General features: G+C 40.6%; 1 protein-coding gene across 1 annotated transcript in view; it reads left to right on the forward strand.

Moving 5' to 3' along the window:
- The window catches only part of BRF1 (BRF1 RNA polymerase III transcription initiation factor subunit), a 172,505-nt gene that overhangs the window by 109,449 nt on the left and 35,084 nt on the right, over window positions 1–27,972 (forward strand). The window contains exons 12-15 of the mRNA XM_053945059.1: window positions 15,113–15,174; window positions 17,153–17,234; window positions 17,333–17,388; window positions 19,188–19,444. Coding sequence (XP_053801034.1) covers window positions 15,113–15,174; window positions 17,153–17,234; window positions 17,333–17,388; window positions 19,188–19,444 — 457 coding nt within the window. The remainder of the gene's footprint in view (window positions 1–15,112; window positions 15,175–17,152; window positions 17,235–17,332; window positions 17,389–19,187; window positions 19,445–27,972) is intronic.

Below are 27,972 nucleotides of genomic sequence, written 5' to 3' on the forward strand. Positions count from 1 at the left end.
CATCACACCCCTAAACACTTCATCTGTTTTGTTTGTTGGTCTTAAATCTGTGGGACTGTCACAGCAGGCAAGATGCATGGGCTGGACTGCGACTTGTGTAGATGACCCTTGTAATTAGGGATTTCAGCTGTGGCACTGTGGACTCAGGATGAAAACAGCCCTGAGTTTAGCCTTGTATAATTGTAGTTTGACATTTTTAGTTTGCTAAATGCTTTCATAACTGAGAGGGATTTATTATCCAATAGGAAGAATATTAATGTTGACACTGTTGGCAATTAAAAACAATCCTGGAAACTGAATTTTACTTCTGCTGATTGCTTTTGAAATAATTTGTTTTTCAATGTTACTTTAGGATTGGTTCATTTATTAGGTCTTTTTTCCTTGGGTGACAATGAGATAATTGCTATTTATTTTTTATCCTGCAAGCAATTACAATCAAAACAGCCAAATATAGAGTCTGCTTTGACCTGGAATCAGAGTGACCTGTCAACATGAGGCTACTGTACTCTTCAGCTTTTCAATTTAATTTTATTTCATAGGCGCTCAGCAGAATGCATTCAGCAGCGCTGAAAAAATTATGGGTAGAGTTTTTGGTGTTCATTAATTGCAGTGGTGCAGAGCTGAAGAAGTGGGCAGATAAGAACAACTTTGGGTTGGTTATTAATAGCAAAAATTGCGATCTTTTATCTCGGCTTGGGTGGACTGTGCTGGGCCAATGTCCCAAGCGGTCAGAGGAGGAGATGCTGGCAGGCTGCCAAGGGAGGGGTAGCTGCAAATTAAGGGAAAATTGCAAACAATTGCCTCTAGGGAGTTTCTGCAGCCAAGTTTTGCTGAAAGGAAGCAGAAGATACTTTATTTTTGAAGTTAGCAGTTTTAAGGTAAGGCTCAGCTCTCATATTGAAACACACTTGTACACATAAGAATGTAGAAATTGTTTTCTGTTACGAAAGATCTGGATATCTACAACTGTGTAGCAGGAATAAGGGAATGAATATGAAATAAGAGTGAGTAAATAATGCTGTTAAGTAGTACCTGGAAAGAAATTTGGAGCAAGGAACAAGGCTCTTGAGACAGGTATAAGCACAGAAGCTAGAAGTAAACAGCTGTGCAGGGGGCAGAAGGGTACCATTTTTCAGCAAATACACTACTTACATGCCAGCTTTGATTTAGTTATGGTGTGGAAGCCACTGTGTGCTCACAGATGGGAAGGAAGTAAGATAGTGCTCTGTGACCAAATCCCTAACACTAGCATGGGATCAGGGCAAATGGCTGATTTGGGGAGTTATGCTTAATGGTTATTAATTTCCAGCTAAAAGTGAAAAATGCAGATCCACACTACTATCAAAGTCATGTATTGAAACGCAGTAGCATCTTATGAACATGAAATGATGTCACTGGTGGCAGTATTATATTCTGGCAGTGGCTTCCATTAAATAAAACATACTTCAGTGAGAAGTTGCTTTTCCATGAAGTCTCTCTTCTCACTTCAACCCAGACTTCTTTGCACTTAGTGGGAGCACTGTTTTTGTGTCTCATGGCTTGGTAGCTGCTGCAAGACTACCTTAAAGCTCCTGTCCCAAGTTCTTTCCCTGTTTTATGCTGCACTGTTTGCATTTGGCCTCCAGTCTAAGACAGAGCAGATATGTTGGGATGTTGTGGGTGCTGTTGGTTGAGGTTAAGAAGTGCCTTGCTTTACTGGCTCATCCCTCTCCTATCTGCTGGCATCAGTGCATGTATGGTTGCCTCCCTCACCCAGCTCTGTCAAAAATGTCACAGGCTTGTGTGGGCTTTTTTAATGGCAGGGTTATTTTGATGGATGTGTGTTAGGGAGTGACGCCTTGGCAGGTGCAGTGGAAGGTGGGGGGGAAGCAGAAGGAAGGGGAACAGTGGGGGAAGGAACCAGCTCCCCCAGTACAGCTGGGGCTGGAGGAGCATTTCAGAGCATGTCTTTGCAGCAGCAAAGAACGTGTATTTTGGAGGCTGAGAGTGGCATTTGTGCTTGTGCTGAGGTTCCAGTGCTGGAAAAAATTTGCAGTCTATCAGTGACTTGGAATTGGCAATTTCAGGTATGCTCTTGCCCAAGGTCACTTTACATGCAGGGTCTTTTTAGAGAGTAAGGTTGGTGCTTGGAAGTTCAGCTCCTGAAATGCAACAGTTAGAAATCTGGGAGCAATGAAGAAGTTTGGTTTAACAAGGTGGGGAGGGAATTCAAAAAGGTATGCCAAATTCTCTCCTGAAAAAGCCTCCTTTTAAATTCAAAGTTTATTGCTTTATCTTGACTTTCAGAAAACCTGCATGAAACTTCCTTGCCTTTGAAAGCTTGATAGAAACTCTTGAAGTACTTTGACTGAAACAGAAAATTTAATAGTGAGGCATTTTGAACACCGAACGATGTTTGTGGGCAGGTAATTTAAACAGGTACTAATATGAAACAGTGTTGTACTTGAAAGGCTACAACTGGTGTACACACATAAATGGGGGAAATATCACTGGGAGCAATAAAATCTAGGGATGCTTCATACTTCTTTCATTGCAAACAATTTTTATGGTATGGCCTGTGAAGCAATTGAAATGCAGAGAGCTGGCACATCACTAGATTGATAATTCCTCTTGCTTCTTACAGCTTATTCTCAGTACAGATGTCCCAAATTCTTTCTTTCTATCACATTAAAGTTTCTTGTCTGCTTCAATTTCATGTCTGCCTCAAATGTAGCATTTTTCAAAATTGTCCCTCCAATTTTTTTTTTTTCCTCTTTAAAAGTTTATATCAGATGAAACCTAACTGCTAGTTTCTATCCCAAGGTTTACACTTAAATTTTTAACAAGCTTGTTTTTAAGATTGGTCTTCCTTGAGAGAGCACTTGGCTGATCCATCAATAATTATGTAGTAATAAAGCAACTGTGTAAAAATGGCACCTTCGTGCTGAACAGATTGGTTGGCAGAGCCAGTGACAAAGATGAATGTTTATTACAATTTACTACTTTTGTTTCTGCAGATGCAATACAGCTATTTTCTTTTTGGCTTAAGTGTCACGAAAAGTAATTTCCAATTGTGGAATCTTTATGATAATAAGGATGTATAACTAGGAGAGCCCAGACTGACTTTCAAATACCAGCATGAGTTTGCAGTGCTGGTAATTTAGAAAAAAAAAAATAAACAGAACATTTTTTACTTCATTTTGTGGCTCAAAATTTTTTTAAGCAATCACTTGGAGAGAACACAGAGGGAACCCTACAATATCATGTAGTTATGCTTCTGAATTAATTGCTATAACATTAATTGTTGATTCTTCAAAAATTGGCAAGTTTCCTCACTTTCTTTGCTTCATCCAAAGATTTCTAATGTTGATTTTACTACAATGTGAAGGAAAATGTAACGTCTAAAATTAACACAAAGGTTGGAATTGTTTTTCTTGTTTCCTTTTTTTTTTTTTTTTTTTTTTAAGTGCCAGCACAATTAAGGCTGTGATTTAGATGACTTGTATTGTTCAAATCTGCCCTCTCCTTTTGGACAAAATGCAGAATAATGTATTCTGTAAGTTTTTATGGCCAATAGATGCGTCATTTTGGTCAGCCAAGCTGGTTGATTGCAGTGTCACTGCCGTGGTGAAATTGTCTCTTGGTAGCAGCTGAGAAACACCTTGAGAATTAAAGTTTTGTGGATGCAAATGTTGGGATCTGTGCCTCTGCAGCCTCTGGCACAGCCTCTGGGTGCTCCTTTTCTGGATTTCCCTGGGTGGTGCCGGGGTACGAGGTCTTGGCACAGCCCCACTGGTGCCTGCCAGTGGTGTCAGAGCTATAAGGTGCTGTCATCGACCTGCAAACCTCCTTTGGCCAAAGGCCAGAATTCCTGGGTTCTTTCCCACTGCTGCCTGAGGTAGTGACTTGGCATGATGTTGGGTCTGTTATTCCCAGTTTGGAGAGAGGGATGCGGGTGCTCCTGCTCCCAAAAGGCCCTTGAGTGTCAAAGCTCCAGCTTCAACCCCTCGGTCTTGGTTTGAGCTGTTCCACAGACCAGTTTGCTGCCCCAACCCTCAAGCCTTTGTGGCAACTTGTAGCTACATCAGCAAATGCTTTCAACCCAGGTCATTCATTTCAGTTGGCAGTTGCTGACAGAAATGTTCCTTTGCTTGGCTTTATTTTAGCATTTAATGATTTTTATGTTGGTTTTGATGGCGTGAAGGGAATTGCATGGGAGTGTTTTGTCTGGACTTAGTATTCTCTGCTTTATCTTGCTAGCAAGATTTAAAATCTTACTCCTTCAGGAGACAGGGCTTTTGTCTGTGCATCTTGCAAGCTCTTCCCTCACCGGTCCCTTCTGTCAGCTCATTATCCTGGGCTCATTTCACTGCACAGTTCATGATGCTAAAGGTTGCTGTGGAAAGAATTTGCCTAGTTAAAACTAGCATAAGGAACAATCCATCTATTCTTACCTAAAGAAATAAAAGAAATAATATATAAGTAAATGTCCAGTCCATAGATAATAGAAGATCTGAATTTGAAATCATTATCTGGTGGGATTTTGTAATGAAATAGTAAAATGTTATCCAGAACTTATTTTCAGAAGACAACTCTGGTTTTGTTAATTCAAAATAAACTTTCTTGTTTTCAGAGAGATGAGTATTACCTGTGGTGCTGAATGTGTTTAAATGAACTCATACAAGAAAAGAATATCACTCTCTCCCAGTGGGCTGTGGACATGTACTCATGTTCCTGAAAATGGGTGCCATAATACTGTGTATTATGGAGGACCTGGATTGAGCTCCACAGAAAGTATCATTATTCAGTTAATTAAAGAACAACTCTGATACTGTGTCACATGCTGTACAATAAAATGGCTGCGTGGCAGAAAGAGCCATGAGTCCTTCCAGACTGAGACATGATTTGTTAGATTTGTTACTTTCTGCCTCTGGAACACCGTGTTAAATAGAGGCCTAATATATTTAAATAAAGAATTAATTACATGAGGATGTGGGACCTGTCTTTTCCAGTAAGCTCTTTGAAATGCTTACTAGGTTTTTGAGACTTAGTAAAATCTTTCCAAAGTCTTTGCTTTGCTGTGCACCTAATCAGCATTTAAGCAGGGTCCTTTGTGTGCCTGTAACCTGGAGAGGATGGCCAGATTGAGGAGAAACTGTAATCAGCAATGCAGAACTTAGCTAAAATGACATATGAAGTATAGTGCTGTTAGTATATAAACTTTATATAAAAGTCAGATGTTGAGATTAATCATAAGTGAGATTAATCATAAGGACAGGTTGCACAAGCAGATGGCTGGCCTTTCTGATAGCCATTAGCTTGAAAGGCTGGCTTTGAAACCGGCTCCGTGCTTTATAGGTGAATCATGCTGCTGGGCTTTGTTGGGAAAAGGTTATTTCTCCAGCTCCACCACAACCTCCTGTGCACAAAAGTGCCTTCTTCCACTGTTCCTGGAGGATACGATAAATTATTCTCCAGGAACTTCTCCACAACTTTCTTCTTTTGGAGAGTTGTGGTGTCAGAGGGCATTGCAGCACTGTAATGGATGGATCTCAAGCATATGGAGTACACATGCTAATTGTGCAGTGCTTATGGATCAGTCTGTCCAAATGCCAAGGCCTCAGAGCTGCTGCAGGCAAAATGTTAAAATCCTTCTCCTCTGTCTGCTGTGCATTGGGGAAAAGGCTCATTGCAGGGCAGAGGAGGAGGAGGTGAGGGACGGAGCCCACCCTCCTGAGGAGTTCCTGCAGAGGAGTACTTTATCACCTACATGTTTCTCTGCCATTAGGCATAGTCAGAGACAAAAAGATAGCACTTCATCTAACAAGAAACAGTGGAACTGCTGTAATTTTTATTTTAAAACATGGTCTGTGCTGGCTGCAGGTCTCCGCGGCATAGTGGCTGACGCTCTCACCACAGATCTCCATTTCTGTAGCTGACACCTTTTAAGAACTCAAACCAAGTATCTCCTACCTCCATGTCTGTAAACCCCAACTGGTGATCCTGATCACCGAACCAGTCAGGATCTTATGTGTCCTTTTCTCTCTGCTCCATGTCTCTGATGGTCGTGGCAACATGGAACTCTGCTCTGAGTCCAGCCCCATTTCCTGTGGGCCAGGTTCCCACCTTGCTTTTGATAGGGCAGCTTCTTCTCTCTTGTCTGTTGTTCTATTTAATAATAAGAATAATTTTTTATCTTCTCTTTCTTCTCCCCATCTCTGTAATTCCCTGTTTGCTATTTCTCATTAGCAATGAAGGAAAGAAGCTGGGTAACAAAATGAGAAATTTCTTACCTAATAATTTTCTTTCAGTTAACAGCTTCTCACCATTCAGCCAGCCCAGACCGTGTGGTAAATGGCCTGGATACAAATTGATTTTTTTCCTCTAAATAAAGACTTGGGTATATAATTTCATACTCTATGTTTTGATGTTGTCTTAATGCTAATAATTTTCAGCTGAAGCATTTCTGTGGTCTGGGTGGCTTCTGGTGGCTTGTCTACCAGCCAGATCTACCATAGATGAGCTCTGAACCTCAAAGGAGAGGGTAGAAATCAGCCCATCTTTGCTAAGAGATGGTAAGTGGTACTAGATGCAAGTTATAAGTGGAAAGTTCAACTCATTTCATTTTCTTGCTCATCTGGGTAAGTTATTTTAGTAGGCTGGTCTTGACCCAGAGCAGCTCTTTGGTGCAGTTTGTGTTTGAAGGGACCTTAAAGATCATCTACTTCAACTTCCTGCCATGGGCTGGGATGCCACCCACTAGATCAGGTTGTGTATGTTGTATACTTATATGGCTGTATAAATTTTTTTTCCTGGTGGAACAGAAATTGATTCACAATTAAAAGAAAAAACCCAAAAAAACCCACAACTATAATAGTCCAAGCAGAATTCTAGGATTTGCTTTTAAGTTCTCTGTAGTGCAGAGCTCACCATTGTGTTTTACTTGATTTGGGGGGTTACAGGAGGAGATTTACTTCTCAATCAAACATATGCTGGGGTGGCTGAGTGCTGGCCAGACAAGGATCCTGGGCTTGCAGGGATGGACAGCAGAACATTTAGTGCCCACAGCAAGACCTGGCGAGTTACAGAAATGCTGCTTCAGCACTTAAACATGAAGCCAGCTGTTCCCTTTGTGGCTGGCTCGGGTGTAAAGTGCTCTTGCTGTTTTACATAGTGGTCTGTCAGAATGGGGAGGGCGAGCTGGAGTGGGATCTGAGCCTGGCTGCTTTTGCTGTCAGCTCTCCAGGGTGTTGGACTGCCCTCGCCCTCTGCCAGAGATAACGGCAGCGCTCTGCCCTTGTGGGGTTTGGAGAGGGGAGCTGATTGAGATGCTGATCAGTTCTTCTCCTTGGTCTCTCCCTTTGTATAAACTGTTACTCTTGGATCCCCCTGCACAGATTTAAAAAAAATGCAGAAAATACAGGCCAGAAGGCACCAAAAAAAAAACGGAGGCTGGGGGAAGGGAAAGGGGAGAAAAGATGCCAAGAACAGCATAAAAGGCAAAGGAGGAAAATACAGCAGGGAATTGGTGATCGGCTGGAAAAGCACAATAAGCAGGGGAAATCTGTCTCTATAGTTCTCATTTTAAAAAGTTTTAAGTCCAGAACTGTTCAGGCAGGAGGGGGTGGATGTATGAATGTAGGCTGAGGTGTGAGTGTGTGGCACTTTCGGCACTAGTGCCATGGTCGTTCTTGGCACTGCTGGGTGCAGAAATCACAGGCTGGAGAAGAGTTGTGTCTGTGCATGGGAGCTCTTACAGTTTCCAGAGTTTGGCACTGAAAAATGTCATTTGTGGTAGTTAGTGTTTCTAGGTGAGTATTGGTCAGTTTGATTATTGGTTATTGGTTCCATCAGCAAAAGATAATTCTTTTGAATTCTTTTGAATACTGTTCAGAGCTGCTGTTCTCTGAGCACTCAGTCATGGCAGTGGGGTTGCGAGCTCAGATGAGAACGACAGGTTGCAGCAAGTAGGCTGCACAAACCATGCTCTTTTTCATTGTTTTCCAGAGGTGTTGGGGGAACATGAACATTATTCCAGAAGAAGAACATCTGCTGCTGGTTTAGAGGACAGTGTCAAGGTGTTCTTCTGTTCAAAAGCCTCATTTTAAGCTGTATTTATTTTGGGAGATTGAAAGGGTTTTTCTCTTAAAGGCTTTTTATGTTGCTATGTAGTTCAATGAACATGAGCTTACCTTTTCAAAGAAAATTCTTCATAATCAGAAGGATTTTGTTTATTGCTGGACTGGTTTTGTACTACCTGCTTTGAAAAAATACATATTGCAGGGAGGATTTCTGGAAAGAATGGAGAGATTAACTGTTTCTTCGAAGCATTAAGTTCAAGTTAAGAAGTTTCCATGTCTGTTAGACAAGTGGTATAACCTCTAACTGGATATAAAATATGAGGATGTGGTTTCCTTAGTCCTCCATGGACTTTGAGGTGAAACAATAGCATTTGTTTCAGTATGGATGTGCTATCAGGAAAGCAGCAGGGTTGCTGGTTAGGTGCTCTTTTTTTCAAAATTGAAATTTAATTTATAAAAAATATGTTCACTATCTAATAAAAGTTCTGTGAGAGTGATTGACTGCAGGAAAAAGCCTTCCTCATAATTTATTCCCATATATCATTAAGCACAGAAATCTGAAATTCCATTCCTGTGACAGGGTAATGGTTCTGAGACCGCCGTAGGAAGGTGGCTGATAGGGGAAGGCTGATAGGGTGTCACTCAGCTGTGCAGGACAGACAGAGCATCTGCAGCTTGAGTCTCAGTGTGGGGAAATGGAAGCAGGCACTTAATAAAGATGAGTTTCTAGTTCTGCGCTGCATTAGGGCCCAATGTTGGAGGAAAATCTTCTGCTTACAGCAGATGAGCCCAGTGCAGTGCCTGCAAACCAGACAGGGCTGGCCCTAGCTGTTACTCTGCTTTGATTTGTGAGAAAGTCCTATTTTCAGTAGAGAGGAGTGAGGAAATAGCTGATGAGCTTGGACATCCCAGCTTTTGTACAGGCTGACCTTGCACAGCTGCAATGGTATGTGGAATTCCTTGGGGTTTTTTATTAAATTGTGCCTTTTCCCTCTTTGCCTTTCATTAGCACCATTTTGGGCTTTCTTCTTACGGTCCCAGTGTGAGGTGCTGGCCAGTGGGCACCTTGCAGAGGCAGGGCTGTGTGCCCTGGCACTGCCGGGCAGCGCGGTGCCAGCCGGCAGTGCTCCCCACCATCCCTCGTGGGCAGGAATCAATGCTTCTGGGAAGATGGGGCCTCGCTCTGTGCGCTGTGATGTGTTTGCTTTCTCTGAGGAACTAGCAGGCTGGAAACTTGGCTTTGGCTGGAGAGGACCCCTTAACCTTGCCTTGGCAGAAGGAAATAATAAAGTGACAGACTTCATTTGTCTTTATGCTGTGTGCATGGCCTCGTGTGCTCCGTACACCACCAGACCTAAATCCTGGTGTTGATTTGGCACTGTGAAGGAGTAGACTGTAATTTTCAAGGTGTCTCCGGGTACAATAAAGTGAAAAACATTTTCTCTTAAATATGAGCATACATGTAGTGTTTTGTGACCTTATTTCGTCAGCAAGTGCAATTAATTTTGCTCTGCCCTTACATTTTGTTTTTGTGGAGTACTTCTTCTGTGACAGCACGTGATTGCGCTGCCGAAGGTGAGCTGGGGGAACTGGAGCCCTTGGCAGCTGCAGGGTGCATGCTGTGGGATGGGAGCATGGCAGGGCAGGCTGGGATTGCACAAAGAGGCGCCTTACCTGGAGCAGTGGGGCTGGCAGCAGCTTAAAACAGCCAGGATTACCTCCCAGTCTGCTCTGGAGGGAAACTCCTGCCCTGTGTTAGTGAAACTCAGTGTTCTCTGCCCACATGGCCCCACAGACTCTGCTCACGCCTTGATGTGTGGTGTGTTCCTTTGCACACCCATTGATCCTTGTACTTCATCCTGTGCTGCTGCTGCTGCAGCATTTTCACATCCATTTCTCTTCCCTGCCCGGTCCCTGCAGCACGATCACCACGGCACTTTGTCTGCCCGGCGCCGCTCCCCTCCCGGTTACCCATCCTTAATGACTGTTCCCTTCACTCCCTCTGGTAAATCAGTTATCTCCCCCTCCAGATGGGTTCTGATCAGCTAATCAATTATATCCTGGTGTGGTTGTGCAGTTCCTTTTTTGTCTCTAAGCCACTGCCTTCCCTTCGCACTCCCCAAAGTGGCACCGACGTCGCTCATCAATTTGAGATGTTAAAGCATTTCTGCCCACTGGGTCCCTTCGATGGTCTGCGGGAGCTTTTTGTGGCTCCCATTGGATTTAATCCCTCCCTGGAGAGCAGCAATCAATCCCAGTGTTTCTGCTGCCCCAGCCTCAGGTTGTTTGGTTTGTTGCATAAGGATTTTTGTAGCTGAAAATGTATCTCCCAACTCTTTTCAGATTTTGTCGTGCTCTAGCTCCAAAGTATTTCTGGAATACTGGAGGTGCTTAGTGTCTGGTGTTGTGCCAAATAGGTGGAAAGGTTCTTTGTTTAAACTCTTTGCTATGAATTGGTGTGGTGAAGGATGTATTTGCTGCATAGGACCAGAGGACCAAGTGCCTTTCTATTATATCTGCTCTAGAGGATTTCCTGGGAAGTGTTCAGCCTCCATTTCTGTCTGTAAGGAAATCCTCTTATCTGGGCAGAGCAATAAATAGTGCTGCCTCCTGTAATAGAAACAGAAAAACATATTCTTCACGTGGCAATTTTTAAAAATGTAGGGTTTAAAATACATTGGGTGGAATGATTCTTCTGTAATAAATCCCCATAATAGTGCACTGTGTATACATTTAACTGCCTGCACAGAGGTAGGGAGAGGGGCAGAGGGTGTGTTAGAAGACGATTTAGTGTGTATTTAGTAATGACAAGAACAGTAAATAATCCTACAGGTTTACAGACCTAATCCCCAGTGTCTGATTGTAGCCCTCATGTCTACTGGAATTGGTTGGAAAGATGTTAGAAGGCTGTAAAGGGAGGGCTTTGGGGGGGAGTTTATTTTTAAATTTTTGGGGAGCTTGCTGGATGATTGATGGTTTTAGGTAATATGAATGTAGCTGATTCAGTACCTTGATGGAAAGCTCTTGAAGTGCCCATCCTCCTCCACTTGTTACAGAGGTGTTGGGTGAGGATGGAGTAGGCTGGTCCTTGCTCTAAGCTCTTCCTGGTGATCCTTTCATTTAACAACTGGATTTGGAGGGAAGGGGAGGAGTGTTGTTGTTCTTAATGCCCAACTTATTTTTTGCCTGTGCCCTGCAGTACAGTGGTTGTTTTTCTTAACAGAAGAAATCTGTGATGTCTCAGAGCTGTGCCACGTGATGCTACTGCTTTTAAATAAGCTCTTAAGAGGCTGGACCAGATGTTGGCCACATCTGTGTTTTTATTTCGTCGAACATTTCATTTCGACCCTTTTATTAAAAGAGAAAATGATAATTAAGAAATCACTTTGAAAAGTTTAGCAGCTAGGAAGATCTTTCTGGTATATATAAAAGCAATGGGTTTGCTTTCCATGCCCTGCAGTGAGCCATGTAGCATCAAGCAGACAAATATTTGTGGCTGGTAGGGTCTGCTCCTGTTGGAAACTATTGCCATGGAAATTTTCATGCCAAAATGGATGTGTTTTATTTTGAAGTGGCAGTCTGTAATGAAACATGTATTTTTTTTTCTCAGTGAAAGCATTAAACTAGGGATTTGAAGGCACCTTCGCTTCTGAAAAACTCATTTAATGAATGCCTATCGCCATGGCAGGAAAAAGGAAGATTTGCAGGCAGAGGGATATCCTACAATTACTCCCTCTGCTGCTGTTACAGGGGTCTAAGAAATGCTTATTACATGTAACTTGCTTCTGGATTCTTCTCTGCAATTTAACAGTTGGAGAATGAGTTTTCTGTCCCTGTTGCTAATTGATCCAATGAGAAAAACTGGCACCTAATTCACTAACAAGTTATATTTAAAATGACAAGTGAAATTGCTCATGGTGCCTGAAATTGCATCGTTTTCAGTCTGGCATGTTAGGGCTATATAAGAAAACAGGCACCTACTGTACTGTGACATATTAAATTTTAAACCTCTGATCCAAAAATATATCGGGGTATAGGAGGAGCAAGGTGTATAATGATGAAAAGCAGTGACAGCTTCATTTCAGTGGGATACTTTTATTGTTTTTAAGATGCTTTGGCGGTTTTTACTACAATAAATATTGGGATCAATTTTATGTAAAGTTAAACAGTGAGTATGTCCATCACCACTTCCAAGTTTTGGTTTTCTAACCTATGATTTTCAGAATTCACTAGTGATTTTCGAGGTTGGCTCCATTTTTCTCTGTTGATAATTCCAAGCCTGTGTTGACAGTGGCCGATTTAGTTTATCTGGTACAATGAATAGTGAAGAAAAATAAATCCTTTTTTCATGCAGGTAAACCAAATTGAAAATTTGGGGTTTTTCTCCCTAAAAAACTATCCTCCCCTTGAGGAAACAAGGGGTAGATAATGCATTTAACGTGGAGGCCATCCCCCCCTTCTGTCCTACAACTTGGTGGTTATGGGAGACCCAGTTCAAGTCCCATTTTTGTATGAACTCCTTCCAACCTAGGAGCCAGGTAATCCTGGTCTGCACTCCCCTTGCACTCTGCTGTTGAGCGTTTTATTTTATGTGATGGAACACTTCTTGGACCCAGGTAGACCAGCTCCTGGGAAGGTGTCTCAGACACTGGGCTACAGTATTTGCGCCTTTCCTTGGTGAAAATTCAGCCATTTTGCTCACTGGAAGTTTCTGTCTCGGTTCCAGCAGGAGAGATGTACAGTACTGTCTTGAAGAATACCCTGCAATCCCTTGGGTGATTCCTCTCCATGCTTTGAATGATTTTGCTTTGCTAAAAAAATATCAGTCAGTTGCATTATGTATTTAGTCACCTTGCTTTTCCTCCCCATCCTGAAGCCAGGGAGTGCTTGGCCATGTCCTGGCTGGTAGCAGGGTGCCTGCATGAGGAGCTGCTGGCACTGGTGCAGACAGTTCTGCTCTTACTGCACTGTGCAGAGATCAGACCAGAAGAAAAACATATGTACTGATCAATTATGTAGTTATTATAAATTCTTCTGCACTTCTAAAGTATTTTGGGGAAAAGGGGTTGTAAAGTAAATCTGGTGCCTGAGACTAATGCAATTACTTTATAAATGTAGTGACAGTGAAAAATGTTCTTTAAAGCCTTTTTGGTCAAATTAGCACCACATTTTCTGAACTGGTAAACCTGATATTACTTTTATGAGATAATCTCAGGAAAAAAAAATCAAACCATAGTGTTATGGAGGACTGGAGCACCTCTGCTATGAGAAGGGGCTGAGAAAACTGAAATTATTGAGCCTGGAGAAGTCTTCAGGGTGACCCATCTCCAGCCTTTCAGTACCTTAAAGAGCTACAAAAGAGCTGGAGAGAGAACTTCTACAAGGGCATGGAGTGACTGGACAATGGGGAATGGCTTCAAACTGATAGAAGGTTTAGGCTGAATATTAAAAAGAAATTGTTTACTGTGAAGATGGTGAGACACTGGAATATGTTGCCTGGAGAAACTGTGGATGCCCCATTCGTGGAAGTGTTCAAAGCCAGGTTGGATGGGGCTTTGAGCAACCTGGTCTGGTGGAAGGTGTCCCTGCCCATGGCTGGGAGTTGGAACAAGATGATCTTTAAGGTCACTTTGAACTCAAACAATTCTGTGGTTCTATGCTGTTCTTTGTGACGGGACGTTTTTGGGGGGTTAAATCTCATTTTGCTTGTGACTTGGGGTGGAAAGTATAAAACTTTCTGTTGGTTAAGGTGGATTTTGAAAAGATATTTGTGAGTGCTCAGTGGCTGATCCCAGGGAATGTCTGTTGAGTTGAGCAGCCATACCCTTTGCACCCCCCCCAGGAAGCTCAGACTTTATTCCTAACCAGGTGTGTTGGTTGGATTCCCAGCCCTATTATTTCACATATTTCAGGCAACTGGTTTAAACCCCTGACTTTTGCCAAGCATATAATTGTTTCATCTTCTGGGGATGCTCTTAATTCCAAGCTTTGCTTGACTTTACCATCTGGTTGCCATGATCTGCCATGGGATCGTGGCATGACCCTCTGCTGGTCCAGCACTGTGCAGGAGCACCAGGCTGGGGAATCATCCATTCAAATATCTTGGTTTGTGGGGAGGCACATGCCCAGTACTGGGGAGTGGGAGCTGTGGACATGCCAAGCTGTTCTGCACCACTTTGGTTTTAATTTGTTATTGTTGATTGTTGAAACTTAATTTGCTTATATTTTTCTGCAAGTGAACTAATGAGATCATCCCTTGTTTGATCTTTATTAGATGTAATGGAGATGACCAAGATGATTGCTTCATTCCCCAGCATAAGTCTTTGTTAAATAATTTGTTTTCTTCTCTACCTGGACTACATTAATAGTGTATTACTATAGTTCTTTAATGTGATGTGGAAAATCAGGTTTTGCAGCTGTATGCTGTTCCAGTCCCAAATTAAGCCTCAGTTCTGTGCTGTTATGCTTTTTAATGGATGGAATATTTGAAAATTTGTTTTCAGAAGTCTTAATAACTATCAAACTAGCAAAATTGCACTGAAATTGTAATTATAGAAAGTCAAGAAGAAAGCCATGGTGTAACTCAGCAGCGGTCTGTGTTGCTTCCCTGAAAATAGAAAATATTTTCTAAGTCATAATTTACAGATAAATTACTGACCTATATGCTCCAACAGAGAACTTTTTGTTATGATGAAAGAAAAGTGGTCATCTTTTTGAAATGATTTCCCCAGCTTCCTGCTGAACATTTGTGGCTGTAAATTAAAATGGGTGGAAAAAAAGGCGACTGGAAGTCTCTGGCAGATTTTTAGTAGTGATGAAGACTGAATTTTAAATTAATGGTTCCTGAATTTTAAATTAATCCAATGTGGTGAATTTCTGTGCATGAAGTTCTGCATTGAAAATACTCAGCAACACATTAAACCACCTGGATGAAGGCAGAAGGATGCAAATCTCTGAAGGACAGTCCTAAAGTGTTACATTACTGCAGTACTTAAGTTGCAATAGGTATTGGACAAATATATGGGCTGATTAAAATGTGTTCTTTTCTCTAGGTGAGAATACAGGGGATGGAGAATTAGATCTGAGTGGAATCGACGACAGTGAAATAGATCGGGTAAGGTGCCCTGTTGTCCCTGGTGTGTCTTATCCTGGTTGTCTGGATATCTGAGAAAAACAAAATGGTTTTTACCTGGTTTATCCTCTCTGCAACTGCCTCTTCTCTCTGATCTATAGAGAGGTTTGAGCAATTTCAGTGATCTGAAATCTAATGTTCATGCAAACCTGTGAATTTGGTGTTCCTTGCCCAAGTTACATATATATTTATGAGGCTGCTGCTGCTTGCTTTTAACATGCTGAAATAACTATGTTTTCTGGATTTATTTTTATTTGTGTGGCAGCAAAAAATACCATTTAACATACAGACTGAGTGGGACAGACCCATGGCTGGGGAAAAGGGCTCGTTGGAGGCCACACAGCTGGTCAGCACTTGGACACGCCACAGTCCAGCTCTCTGAGCCTGATGTCCTCTCCAGCTGCCACCCTGGTTTACAGTGTCATTTGAACAGATAATGCCAGTGCTAAAAACTCATTTTGGGGTACAAAATCACTGAGACTGATGAGGTTGCACAGGAATTACTGATCTCCAAAATGTAGCTGTGAGGTGGGATTTGCTAGGCTGGGCATTAGAGTCTCACGATCTGAGCAGACATTGAATGGAGGGAGCAGGAAGGCTGAGGTTTTTCACCATAGCCAGTCCATAATTAAAACAATCACAAGGGAAGAACACATTTTCTACTCTTCCTAGGCTCTGTGATGAGGTCATAAGTCTGCTTTTATGACTTCATGTTCATTTCTGTGGCAATAGAGTGTAATACTGTAAGTCCAAGATTATGAAATCTCTTAAAGCCTAAGAGAGATGAATAACTGAGCTAGGGATAAGTGGATTTTACTGTTATGGCTGACTTTTAATAGAAGCAGATGAAAGAGTGAAAATATTGGTCTGATAAACCAGGACTTGCACAGCCATTTGCTCTCCTGCTTAGCCCTTGGAGGAAGGACTCTTCCCTGCATTAGTTTCATTCGATTGGAATTATTTGGATATATATTGGATATATATTGGATATATTATATGGCTATTGAAATCCTAGATGTACATCTTACTTTGGAGAAAATCTTGAATGTTCAGACCCAAAAGATGGAGAAACCTCAGATTGCTTTTCTTGCACTTAAACATAATTTTGCAAGTCTCAGGTGCACTGCTTAAAACTGAAGTGTCTTGTTCATGATGGATGACCTCATTTGTCTTCTCCACTCTGCTGTTTCTCACTCCCAAACAGCATCGTCTGTAGAGAACTTTTGTTTAATTGGCAATTGTGCTAAATACTGGGTTATTTTTTACATTTAGGTCATCTGCAATTAAGTAATTGCTACCTATCTGTCTATTTATTTCTGTGATTCATCTGAATAGTCCTAGATGTGTTTTACAGCTCCATTCCCACTAAAGAGGTTACTGAGACTAGTTGGAGTTAACTGCAGAACGTCTACATGTGTTTACTGAACCCAGCTGTCTGAAATCTAGAGGGCTAAAGCTCCAGCAATCTGAGCTGCTTTCCTTCACACAGATGTGGCCATTGAACTAATAATCTCTGTGTAAAGCTTCACAGAAACCTACCCAGAAGACACATGTTTTTGTTTTGGTCGCACAGGGCAATGGTTGCCATCCTGTTTTGAATTACAGACCACCATCAACACACAGAATTACTTGCAGACAACCACGTTGTCATGATAACCTCTTGTATCATCTGAAAAAGATCATAAACCTAGGATCATTTTTGTTTAATTAACAGACCATGTTGGTCACTTCATCATAGTCTGGAAACCAAGCAGTGTTTTTTGAAAACAAGTTATTGCTTGTGCCAGCTTCAGATGTTACTAGAAATACTCTCTGATTGTCTTATGTCACTCATGTTTTCTTTTAATGTATTTTTTAAAATGGAATATGAAATGACCTTGCCAGTGGTTTTTCAGTTCAGTTTTGCTCTGTGGTTTTCAGTTTGATTTCTGAAAGCAGATAAATTTGTTTTCTCTTTTAGTATATACTTAATGAAGCTGAAGCTAAGATAAAAACAGAGCTATGGATGAAAGAAAATGCAGATTATTTGAAAGAACAAAAAGGTAAATATGTAGGACTGAAATTTGCCTTTTGGCTGGTGTTGCTGAAATACGCAGTCTTGTGTAATTTTCATGCTGGTTACCCTTTTGTCATCTTTCAGAAAAGGAAGCAAGAATAGCAAAAGAGAAAGAACTTGGCATTTATAAGGAGCACAAGGTATTAAATTAACTGTTAATTGTGTCTGTTTGAAAATGTCCTGGAAATTCATTATATCTGCTGATCAGCTCCATGTAGATGTATGGGCATAATGGTACAGGTCACCACTAAAGGAGCAAAAGCTACAGTACATCTAGCTGTTACTGAATTGCAAGGCTGTATTTTTTTAGGTGGTGAGTAAAACACTTTCTTGCCCAAACTTTTATTTTAAATTGCTATTATGTGAAAATTCTGTGCATGTCAAAGTCAGAGCTAGCTCTTTGCATTTATGATTGCTGTTCTAATTGCTTGCTTATTAAAATACAGGTTTTAAGACGTCTGATTTTTTTTAACGTGTGCATGGGGAATTTGTTTGTACTTGCCATAACTTCAGTAGCTTTCTTTGCTCTTACAATAATGATTTCTTTATGAAGAACTGAACAGATCCTTGTTACAGTCACTTGAAGGGGTATTTTGTTCTACCTTTCATGAAGAATGCAATGGTTATGTTAACAAATGGCATGTCCTGTCTCCATGTTTAGCAGTTTAAAGCAGCCTAATTGGCCGTATATTCACGATTTACAGCATTAGTATTTGGTGTAATTGAGCAAGTGACAACTCAAATCTTCCACATGCAGCTAAAACCATGTTAGTTTTTAGCGTGTATATCCTCTATCTTTTTTTCCGACTAATGCGAAAGGCAGAGTTTCCTGCTTCCCCTAGGTATTTCAACAATAAAAACAAAACCAGACAATGAAACACTGTTTTATACTTCAGAGTTTCTCATTCATCCTGCGTTTATGCAGACGTGGCAGTCTACCAGCAATTTTCAAAATTGTATAACTCGTTGGCACTGCCAAGTAGCCCAAACACCCACTTTTTTGTTCGGACAACACAGGAGTTTTTCTCTAACCTTTTATTGTTTCTGACAGCTCGAGTAGAACTTGATTAATATGGTGCTTTCCAATTTCAAGGTAGCACTTGACCCATGTAGGTAAACAGAGGGGCTATTATCCATTAAAAAATAAATCTCCTGCAGAGCTTGGTGTTAAAACCTTCCTTTGAATAGGAAAATGCCAAATGAGAAACAGAGGTTCTGGGTTGTTTTCTTTTTCGTACCTACCCAGGCATGGGACACGGCTGGAAATGTTCTCCAGTGTCATTCCTGGTTGCCTGGCTCTGCACAGCATCAGCTGGGCTCACAGCCTGTGCCTGGGAAAGGCAGCTGCAGGTGACAGAGCTCCCGTGCCTGCAGCCTCCTGCTCCCTGTCCCATGCCAGCCCACGCTTGGGAAGCTGCTGCTGCTCCTGCTCTGCGTGGAGGAGGAGTTGGGCAGAGCCTTTCCCACGCTGCCTTCAGATTTGATCTGAAACACGGCCGCAGTTCCGTGTTGCTGTCAGTGCTCTGGGGAGTCATGACCCAGCTTCGCTCTCGCTTTAAAGGCAGTTTTAGCAGGGGGGATTCTTTATTTCTATGCTGGGTGATGCTGTGAGGTCCCCATTCCTGTAACAGGAGTTCACTCCCCCTTTTTTTTTTTTCATATGTGAAAAATGTCCCTTCTTCTCTATCTCTAATAAGTAAAGAATTTCTAATAAACTCTCTGGGCATTTGGCAGAAAAGCAAACCTTCATCTCTTGGAGAAAAGAGACCCTTTGATCCCATTGAGTGGCAGGAGATGGAGCACTGGCTTAGCCTGGGCACATCACCTGCATCCCCCACATCAGGAGCACCTGAGCCAGGACTGCTGCATTCCAGCTTGCCCCTCTGCTTCATGGAAACTTTGTTTGTATCTACATCACTAATTTTATATTTTAATTAAGCCAAAGAAATCTGCAAAGAAGCGGGAGCCAATTCAAGCCAGCACAGCAGGAGAGGCAATTGAAAAGATGTTAGAACAGAAGAAAATCTCAAGTAAAATTAATTATAATGTGCTAAGGGACCTGAACAGCAAAGGAAGTAACACACCAAAGAAAGAGGATGACAGCACTGATGACAGCACCAACACCAAGAAGCTGTCAAGAAGAAAATCTATTGCCAGTAGGAATATAGCCAACCCTGTAAACAGTGTGGGAAAAAGGTACTACAATTGTTCATTTATATCTCTGTCTGTGAGACTGTCTATGTATCTTTCTGAGCCAGACAATGTAGGGATTGAAGCATTTGTTTGAGGCTAAAATAATGTCGAGGCTCTGTTTTTATTTATTTTGCCTGCACTGTCATGGCGACACCTTATTTATAGTTCACGTTTCAGAGGTCTGCTTTGGTGTGAGTTAATCGTCCCGAAGCCAAAAACCCACAAAATCACTGGTAATTCATAAATGTGAATCTATCAGTCAGTGACACCTTTTCTTCATAAAATCCTGACATTTGCAGTCCTTCCTTTAAGTTGTGTGTATGAGCTGACTTGACACTAAATGTTTGAAAGCTTTTCCTTTTTGCTTGATTTGAAAACTATAGTTCCCATCTGTTTTGACAGCTAGCTGCTTTGATTAGCTTTTATTTTAGTTTTGTTCCAAACTTTTGTTGTTAATTGATGACACAAATACAAAGCTTTACGGTAAATATTCTTGTTGGTTTTCTTGCCTGCATTTGAAAATGTTTTATAGTGTCATGAAAGCTCCTATTTTAATGAGAGAAATACTCAGCTTGCTGGGCAGATTTGTAGTGTGCAGTAAAATGTATAAGGAGATTGATGTGTCCAATCTGCAATATTCAACTGTTTTATCTGTCTGTGGTTTATGAAGTCACGTTGGATCATCATTTGAATAATTTTGACATATAGTAATTTTTTAGTTAGATGTTATTTATTTATTTATTGCCTGTTTATTTACTGCCAGAATTATAGGCCAAATGTCACAAGGAAATCTTGGTATTTAATTTTGAAATATAAAATGTTGTCTTTGCACAGTTGTTCAGATTTAGGCATGTGTTGAAATTGGGTAAGGGACCCAGGAGGGCAGGAGGGCAGCCACCTACACAGTGTGAGAAAACATCTGTTTGTGAAAGAACAGGATACATGGGGTACCTGAAAACATGATGCTGGGAAGGATAGTAATTGCAAATCCCTCAGAAGCTGAGGAGAATAAGGATGGCAAAACCTAATCCCTTATTTTAACTTCATCTGACAGTGAGGCCAGAGGCACAACTTCAGTTGGGCTGAGAAACCAAATGTCAAAGTCACTGGCCCCACTGTCACCAGATAGGGATTTTTACAGTGTATCAGACATACTTTCTTCTTTATTCTGTATTTTTGCTTCATCCTCATTCAACTTCTCATTCTCAGTATCAAAAGCTTTGCTTTCCAGTTGTTGACTCACTGAGGATGTCAGGCTCCCCTGTAGGTTGCATGTAGCTTTTCCACTAGCAAAGGACGGGGAAGATGCATTGAGGATTAACTTAACAGCATTTAGCTTATGTTTTATTTGCAATTAACAGGTGTTAATGAGTCATATTTCTGGTATTTCCAGTAAAGTAGGACCAATTCAGTTGTCTGAAATGCATTGCTGGGTGGGAAGCAGGGGCTGGGCAGGATCCTGGTTGCGTTTCAGAGCTCAGCAGTGACGTCCAAGCTCAAGCTCCTTTACCACATCCCAGCCTTGTCACTGCTGAGGTTTACAGAAATGCCGGGCCCTTGGAACTCCTGTTGAGGTTGGCATGTAAAACTCTTAACAGGTGTTAAACTCTTTGGAAAATCATGCCATAAATATTTAATTTAACAGTGGTGCAACTTGAAAAGGTTTCTAAATAAATACAAATCAGTATTTTCCAAAAGCAGCTAATAAAACGTATTTATTTTTCCTCTTGAGAACCTAAAGTACATCCTTAAGATGCATAACAGAGTTTCCTGATGATGATTAGCAGATCTCAGATACAATGAATTTTGCAGCAGAACACTTCAGAGGAGGTTGAGGATACATGCAAATAAGTGAGCTAAGAAGATTTTGCACTCCTGAAGTAGGCAGTGCTCTTGCTTAAATATTATCAAGGACTTGACAAACATTAGTTGGGCTTTTTTTTTCCTTATAATTAAAGATTTATGACATACTTTTGATTTTTTTAAATGCCATGCCTTTTAAATGGCATGCATAAATTTCTGTGTTCTACATTGTTCTTATATGCCTTGCATTCATTGCCTTTTGTTCAGCACTGTTCCTTTGAGAGGTGAATGGCTAAATACTTTCCCAGGGATACAAAAATCATGATAATTTATATGCAATTAATAATAATAAAACTCCTGAACATTGCTCATTAGAAAATGAATGAAGCAGATAATCTGTCTTTTTCCAGGAGGCATTTTCAGAAATGGGATCATATGGTTTGGGTTGGAAAGGACCTTAAAGATCATCTCTTGTTTTGGTTTGTAGTGATTTACAGGCCTGCATATTTATCTTTATGTATTTGAAATATTTAGTAAGCTGCGTCTGACTGCAGTATCACTGTGGATAACCAGGCTTTGATCCAGTCCTTTAGTTCATTGGAGTTGTAGTCAGATTTTAAAGAGCTATTACTTTAGTCCTGATCCTAATTAAAAGATGCCAGTACAGGGAGTACCAAGATACAGGACGGGAAATGAATACTCATTCTTGGTGATTAAAGCAGTGCTCCTGTACCGGTATAAAAATGGAAAATTTTTTTTATATATAGATAAATATCTTTTTTGCTTTCCTTTTAAGTTATTTTACTTACCACACCAGATTTGGACAGATGATGTAGCCAAGTTTGTCATGTGTCTTAGAAATTATCTTCATATACAGTCTGCAGCACTCTGGAAATAGGAAGTTGATATTAATTTCCAACTTTCTAATTGCTTCTTGCTCTAAAATAGTCTGTGCTGTTATTTCCACACAGAAGGCTTTAGATTATCCCTAAAGAACGGGTACCCCAACCCGAGAGGGTGCAATGTCTGGGTATTTTTTCTTTTTTGTAATATCACATAAAGTAGCAGTTACTGTGTTAATCAGTTAAAATAAAGAAAAGCTTTTGTTTCCTGATGTGATAATGATAGGCAAATTTTACAGTCTTGTAAAAAGTTGTTGATTTGGAAGAAATTTATAAGGAGTTGAAATGCTAAGCAGGTCCCAGGAATATGCTTGAAGTGGATAGTCTTTCAGTTGGTGGCCCTTTTATTAGAACTTTGTTGATACTATAATCACTTAATGGTTATTTGGATTTCAAAGACAGTATAGTCTTATTTTATCAAAAATTCTAATTTTGAAATCTCAGAAATGTTTGGTAAATTCTGCAATTTTGGTAGGAAGGTAATTCAAAGAATTCTTCCAAAGATCATGCAGGTTTCTTCTTGTTAGGTGGGCAGTTATTATATACATCTGCATTTTCAGAAGGAAACTGATGTTTTCAAAACTTTTCTTTACTGTGAACTTTTTAAGCTTTAGAAAAAGCCTGACTTTCCTCAGACATATCTCCCAGAATTGTACTGGGGGTTTACTTAATTTATCTGTCAAGATGGTAGAAGACTAGTAAATGACAATGTAAGTAATTTTAGGAAACTTTATGTTGTGTAAATGTATTTCATTCCATTTCTTAATGAATTTTTGTTCCAGTGAGTATCACGACTGGTGCTTCATATGCAAAATCCTTTTCATTCCCAGTGTGTTGAAGATGTGGCACAATGGATGCTACCATAATAGATGCTGCAACTCTAATTTCAATTACCAGTTGCACAGTTTATCTTCGCTAATGTTCTGTGCATATGAAACATAAGAATAATATGTTGAACTCCAAAAAAAGAACAATTGCTGCTTCAAGCTTCTTAAAATTTGAACTGTAGTTAGAGCTGTACTATGCACTGAAGCACTTCAAGTTCAATAAAGAGAGTTTTTAGGACTGGAAGTATTTGGTTAGAAGCTTAATAATTTATTTTATATTTACTTGAGCTGAATTTTACAACATTACATGTAAAGTGAAATGTGTTGTACCAAGAAAATGTGGAAACAAGAAAGCTTTCAAGTCACTACTTTTAAAAAATTTTATGCCTATTTCTTGCTTTGTGCTTGAAGTTGGTAATGATATCAGAAAAGACAGGATCCATTATCAGGGGAGTAAATGTGTCAGGTTAATTCCTGAAGAATTTGCCTTGGAAGAAATGAAGCAGGACTGTGAAGCACAGTGGAATCTGTTGTAATGAAACAAGGTTATTCTGAATGGGACCATATGAATATATAATAGCAAACCAAATCATGCCTGCTATGAGTATGACAAAAACCCTTGGTAGTGATCTCAGATATGATTAGATCTGAAAATTCACCTCCAGATTCTCTCCACGGTCTCCCTTGTGTTTGCTGACTATCCATGTTGCCAGTACAGCTTGGTGCATGGCTCCACCTGTGCTTTGGAATTTTGGTATTGGGAATTGTGCCCTTTCAGTACCAGGGACTTGTTCTGCTGCTCAAATTCCTGCTCTAGTTAGCATCTGCTCCAGCTAAATTTTTGTTAGGTTTTCAATGAGTGTCAGAAGTCCAGAAAAATCTTCTTTATTAGGGAGAATGTATGTGATGCTTTTTTGCAGCCTAGCATGCGACATCTTGTTTACCCTGATAAATTGCTTGGTGCTTTCTTGTCTCTAATTGGAATCATATTTCCCTGGAGACTAAAATATGGGCAGAAGCCTAATTTTGATGCTTTGGAGGGGCCTGCATTGCCACACTGCCAAGGGAGCCTGGGGAAACAATGAGAGTCCCTCAGCTGCCTCCCTCAGCCTCCACCCTTGTTTGTAGTTGTCCCTTTTTGGTGTCCAGGATGGGGTTATTGCTCTGTAAGGCTGGGTGCTCCAAACTCAGCTGCGAGTCTGAATGTTGCCCAGAGCAGCTGTGGATGCCCCATCCCTGGAAGTGTTCAAGGCCAGGTTGGATGGAGCTTTGAACAGCCTGGTCTGGTGAAAGCTGTTCTTTGGGCTGGACTAGGTGACCTTTGAAAGCTATTTGGCTTTCCAAGCCAAACTACTCTATGGTTCCATGATTCTATGAATGCTTATTCTACATTGGCCATGGCTTGTCACTGATTTTTATAAAACCAAGGGAAATGGGTTTTTCCATGTACAATATTTTTAGTTCTACATTATGAGACTGGTATTTGTGGAGGGGAGGAGCATCAGCTCATGTTTCCCAAATGACTGAGGCCAATCCAAACCAGCATGAAACAAAGCTCAGCTTGAATAATCTAAGGGATTCCTGAGCATCTTAAAACCTTTGTATTAGTTAAACCAGGTGATAATAAAAGCTAGAGCACTTTTGATTCACTGGGTCAAGAAGAGAGTTGTTGGTTCAGAACCTTCTTTGTTAAGAAAAATGACATTGCAGTAATAGTTTAAAAGTTTGGGAATGAATACCTTAAAAGTTCCTTGTCTGCAAGTGGTGCAGTGGAGTCTGGTGGGCTGGTGGGTGTCTGCAACCAGTGCCTACAGGTTGGCAATTGGTGATGAAGCAAAGCTCCTGATGAGGGACAGATCCCTATGTTTGGTGGATATGAAGCTTTTGAGAGTCTTTTCTGTGCTAGCTTTGATGATCATTCTTTCTACAAATGGGTTCTTTCAGATGAGATTTTAATATGCTTTAATTTTCTACCATGTATTTTTATTTTTCAAAATCAGGCTTTTTGTCTAATTTACTTTTGATATCCCATTTTTCTCTCTCTGCTTTGAATCCTGTTACAGGGTTTGGAATTCGTGTATTTACTCAAAATGAGATATTCAATTTTATTTCTTTTCTTGTGCTGCTTTAGGCCTTCTTTTTATATGTGACTAAAGGGGTAACACTGATTTCCCACCTGGAATAAAATTTCTTACAGAAGATACGGTGATTCCTTGCTGAGATGGTAGTTAGGAGTTTATTCTATAGTTTAGTTGTTATTTGGTATTATTTAGTGTTTTGTATGGAAGCAGTCTCATGTTGGCTGCAGGGTTCAGGCTACACTGTGATTCCTGGGTACACGTGGTGGGAGTGTGTGGAGTCAGTTGTTCATTTGAATATTATGTACATGGTGAATAAATTCTCTAACCGCTTGGACATAACTGTTTTCTTATGTGATCTGTGCTTTGAGAGTTCTTTGGAGTGTATTTTCATGTGTGTTTCTGCTTTGCTGTGGTATATAATAATTTAAATCAAAGGTTAATCAAAATGATTACTCATTTTGAACAGGAAAACGGTGACATTTGATAAGTACCTCCACTTTAAATAAATCCTACCAGTATTTTCCAATCTTGTAACTTTTAGAGGGACAAGCTTATACCAATTATGTTTAGCATTTTATTTACAAAAAGCTAAGCCAAGGAAAAAAATGAGTTCAAGGCTTCCAAGGTTTTGCCTTTTAAGTCATGCATCTCCTTATTAAAGTTAGGTCTTTGTGGGAGAGCCTCCTGAATGACCTTGAAAGGAGCTGACACTGGAGTTTGCTTGTTCACAGTTGATTTGAGGAGTGGATCTGCTCAAGCCTGTAGTGTTGTAACCTGGCTAATGCTGCAGGTTACTGCTGTTCCTGTGAGCTAAGCAGCCTTTTGTAATAAATAGATAAAGCAGAGGCAAGAAAGCGAGAGAAATGGATCTGACCCAACATGTTTTAAAGGAGAGTGTGTGGTTTCAGTGTCTGAATGCTGAAATGTGATGACCAGCAGTCTTTCCTTCCTCAGTAAGTGAGGACACAGGAGGAAAAAGGCATCGTCTTCTGCATGTAACACCACTCTCGGAGAGGATGCAGAGTTGAGGAAATGCTACTGAGAGACTGGGAGGCAGGAGCCAGCTTGGGGTCCAGGCAACGATGCAGCAGGTTATTACTTTACCCTGAAATTCACTTCTCTTGACACTGAGCTAGGACAGAAAGATGAAGAAAGAATAATTTTTTCTTAAAAAAAAAAAAAGCCCCAAAACAAAACAAAAAATACCTCAACAAAGCAACCCCCCCCTCCCCCCAACTCTCCCAAACCTGTCCTTACAGAAGCTGTCAGGTGTTTGTCAGGAATTGATGCTTATTCTTATTATTCAGACTGTTGTGAAGATCAATCCCCCTGATACAACAGCATTTTTATTTCACGTCTGTCAGGCTTAATACCTCTCAAAATACAGCTGCATTAAGCTCTGAAGCATGTATGGATAGTGTTACACTGGTTGTGCTCTGCACCACTGGGAAGGGAGCTCCCACCCAGCCATTGCCTGGCATGGCTTGTGTCCCCAGCCTGCTGCAGGAGCTGCTGCTGACAGTCATTCCTTGCTCATTCAGCATCTCTGGACTTTTTGTCATGTTTCTTAGGGTGAGGTTAGCAAAAAAACTCATTCCTTCATCCCTTAGTTCTTTCCTTCCTTCTGTAGGAGGTGAATCATTTCCCCTTTCATTCCTGTTCTGCCAGTGAGTCAAGAGAAGCCAACTTAAAATATTTTCTAGCTTGTTATATTAGTAAAATGAGTATTCTTGTTAAAAATCCCAGTTTGGGGTTCATTAGTTTCTGAATTCTGGAATAAAATGCCAGAATTTCAGTATGGCAATTAACCCTCCTGTATCCTCACTCTGCAAAATACAGTTGGAGAAAAAATAGCTTAGTGATAGGGGAAATAATGTAAAGAAGCCTCCTTGATGTGACCTGTACCAATTTATTTAAGTTCAGTGATGCTGCAAATCATCCATCCCTAGTTGTACATCATTCATTAAGAGCTTTCAAATTTCATAGTACAGACTTTTAATGCTGTCAGAATGTGGTTTAATGTAAGGATAAGGGAGCATTGTCTGCTGGGACTGCAGAGGAGTGTTCCTGAGCTGTCATTTACTGGCAGTTATGAGAACCTTTGAGAAATATACATATATAAACCCTTCAAGATTGGGTGAGGACACATCTAGACTTGCGTGAGTGTTTCAGGAATAACAAGAACCCGCCAAATCCAGTGCTCTATTGCATTTACCCCAAATTATTAGAATGCCTTCAATTTAAAACTAAAAAGGCATTGATCCGGCTCGACCTTGTGGCCCAGACCCAGGTCAAGTCTCCTTATTTTTACAGCAGCTTTTTTGTTTGTTTAATATAAATTGGATATTTATTTTCTGCCTCCCACTCAAGAAAGTCATCCCTGTGTTGGTTCCAGGGAAGGGTGGTTGGGCAGCACAAAAATGCAGAGGGGTTTTTGGTGACTGTCTGAAATAATTTCTTCTTGCATTTTAAAACCAAATAGGAGCAATTTCAGCCCAGAAGATAATTTTGTGTGACAGTTGGATTGCGAGTGCCTTGTTTGTCTATGTTCTCATTTTCAGGTTGGTTATAAGAAAAGACTCTGCAAGCTTTTTTCTTCCAAATTACACTCAGTGGGTCTAATGGGAGACAATATAAATATGTATGTGCAGTGTCTGAACTTTATAGCGTGTTAGCAAAAATAGTTATATGGTTATATGTGGTTCAGGGATGAAGAGAGTGGGAAGAAACAAAAAATTGGAAGTGTTATGTGTCTTGTTATCAAACCCTGGAGGTGCATGTCCTGTGGCTGAGAGGGCTTCAGCACTGTGAAATGCTTGTTCTCAGTCTGTAGATTTTTCTGATTTTTTTTTTTTTTTTTTTTTTTTTTTTTTTTTCCATGGGTGGAAGATGATTCATTTCTGAATTGATTTTTCTTT

The sequence above is a fragment of the Vidua chalybeata genome, chromosome 6 (assembly GCF_026979565.1).
Source record: "Vidua chalybeata isolate OUT-0048 chromosome 6, bVidCha1 merged haplotype, whole genome shotgun sequence".
Taxonomy (NCBI): Eukaryota; Metazoa; Chordata; class Aves; order Passeriformes; family Viduidae; genus Vidua; species Vidua chalybeata.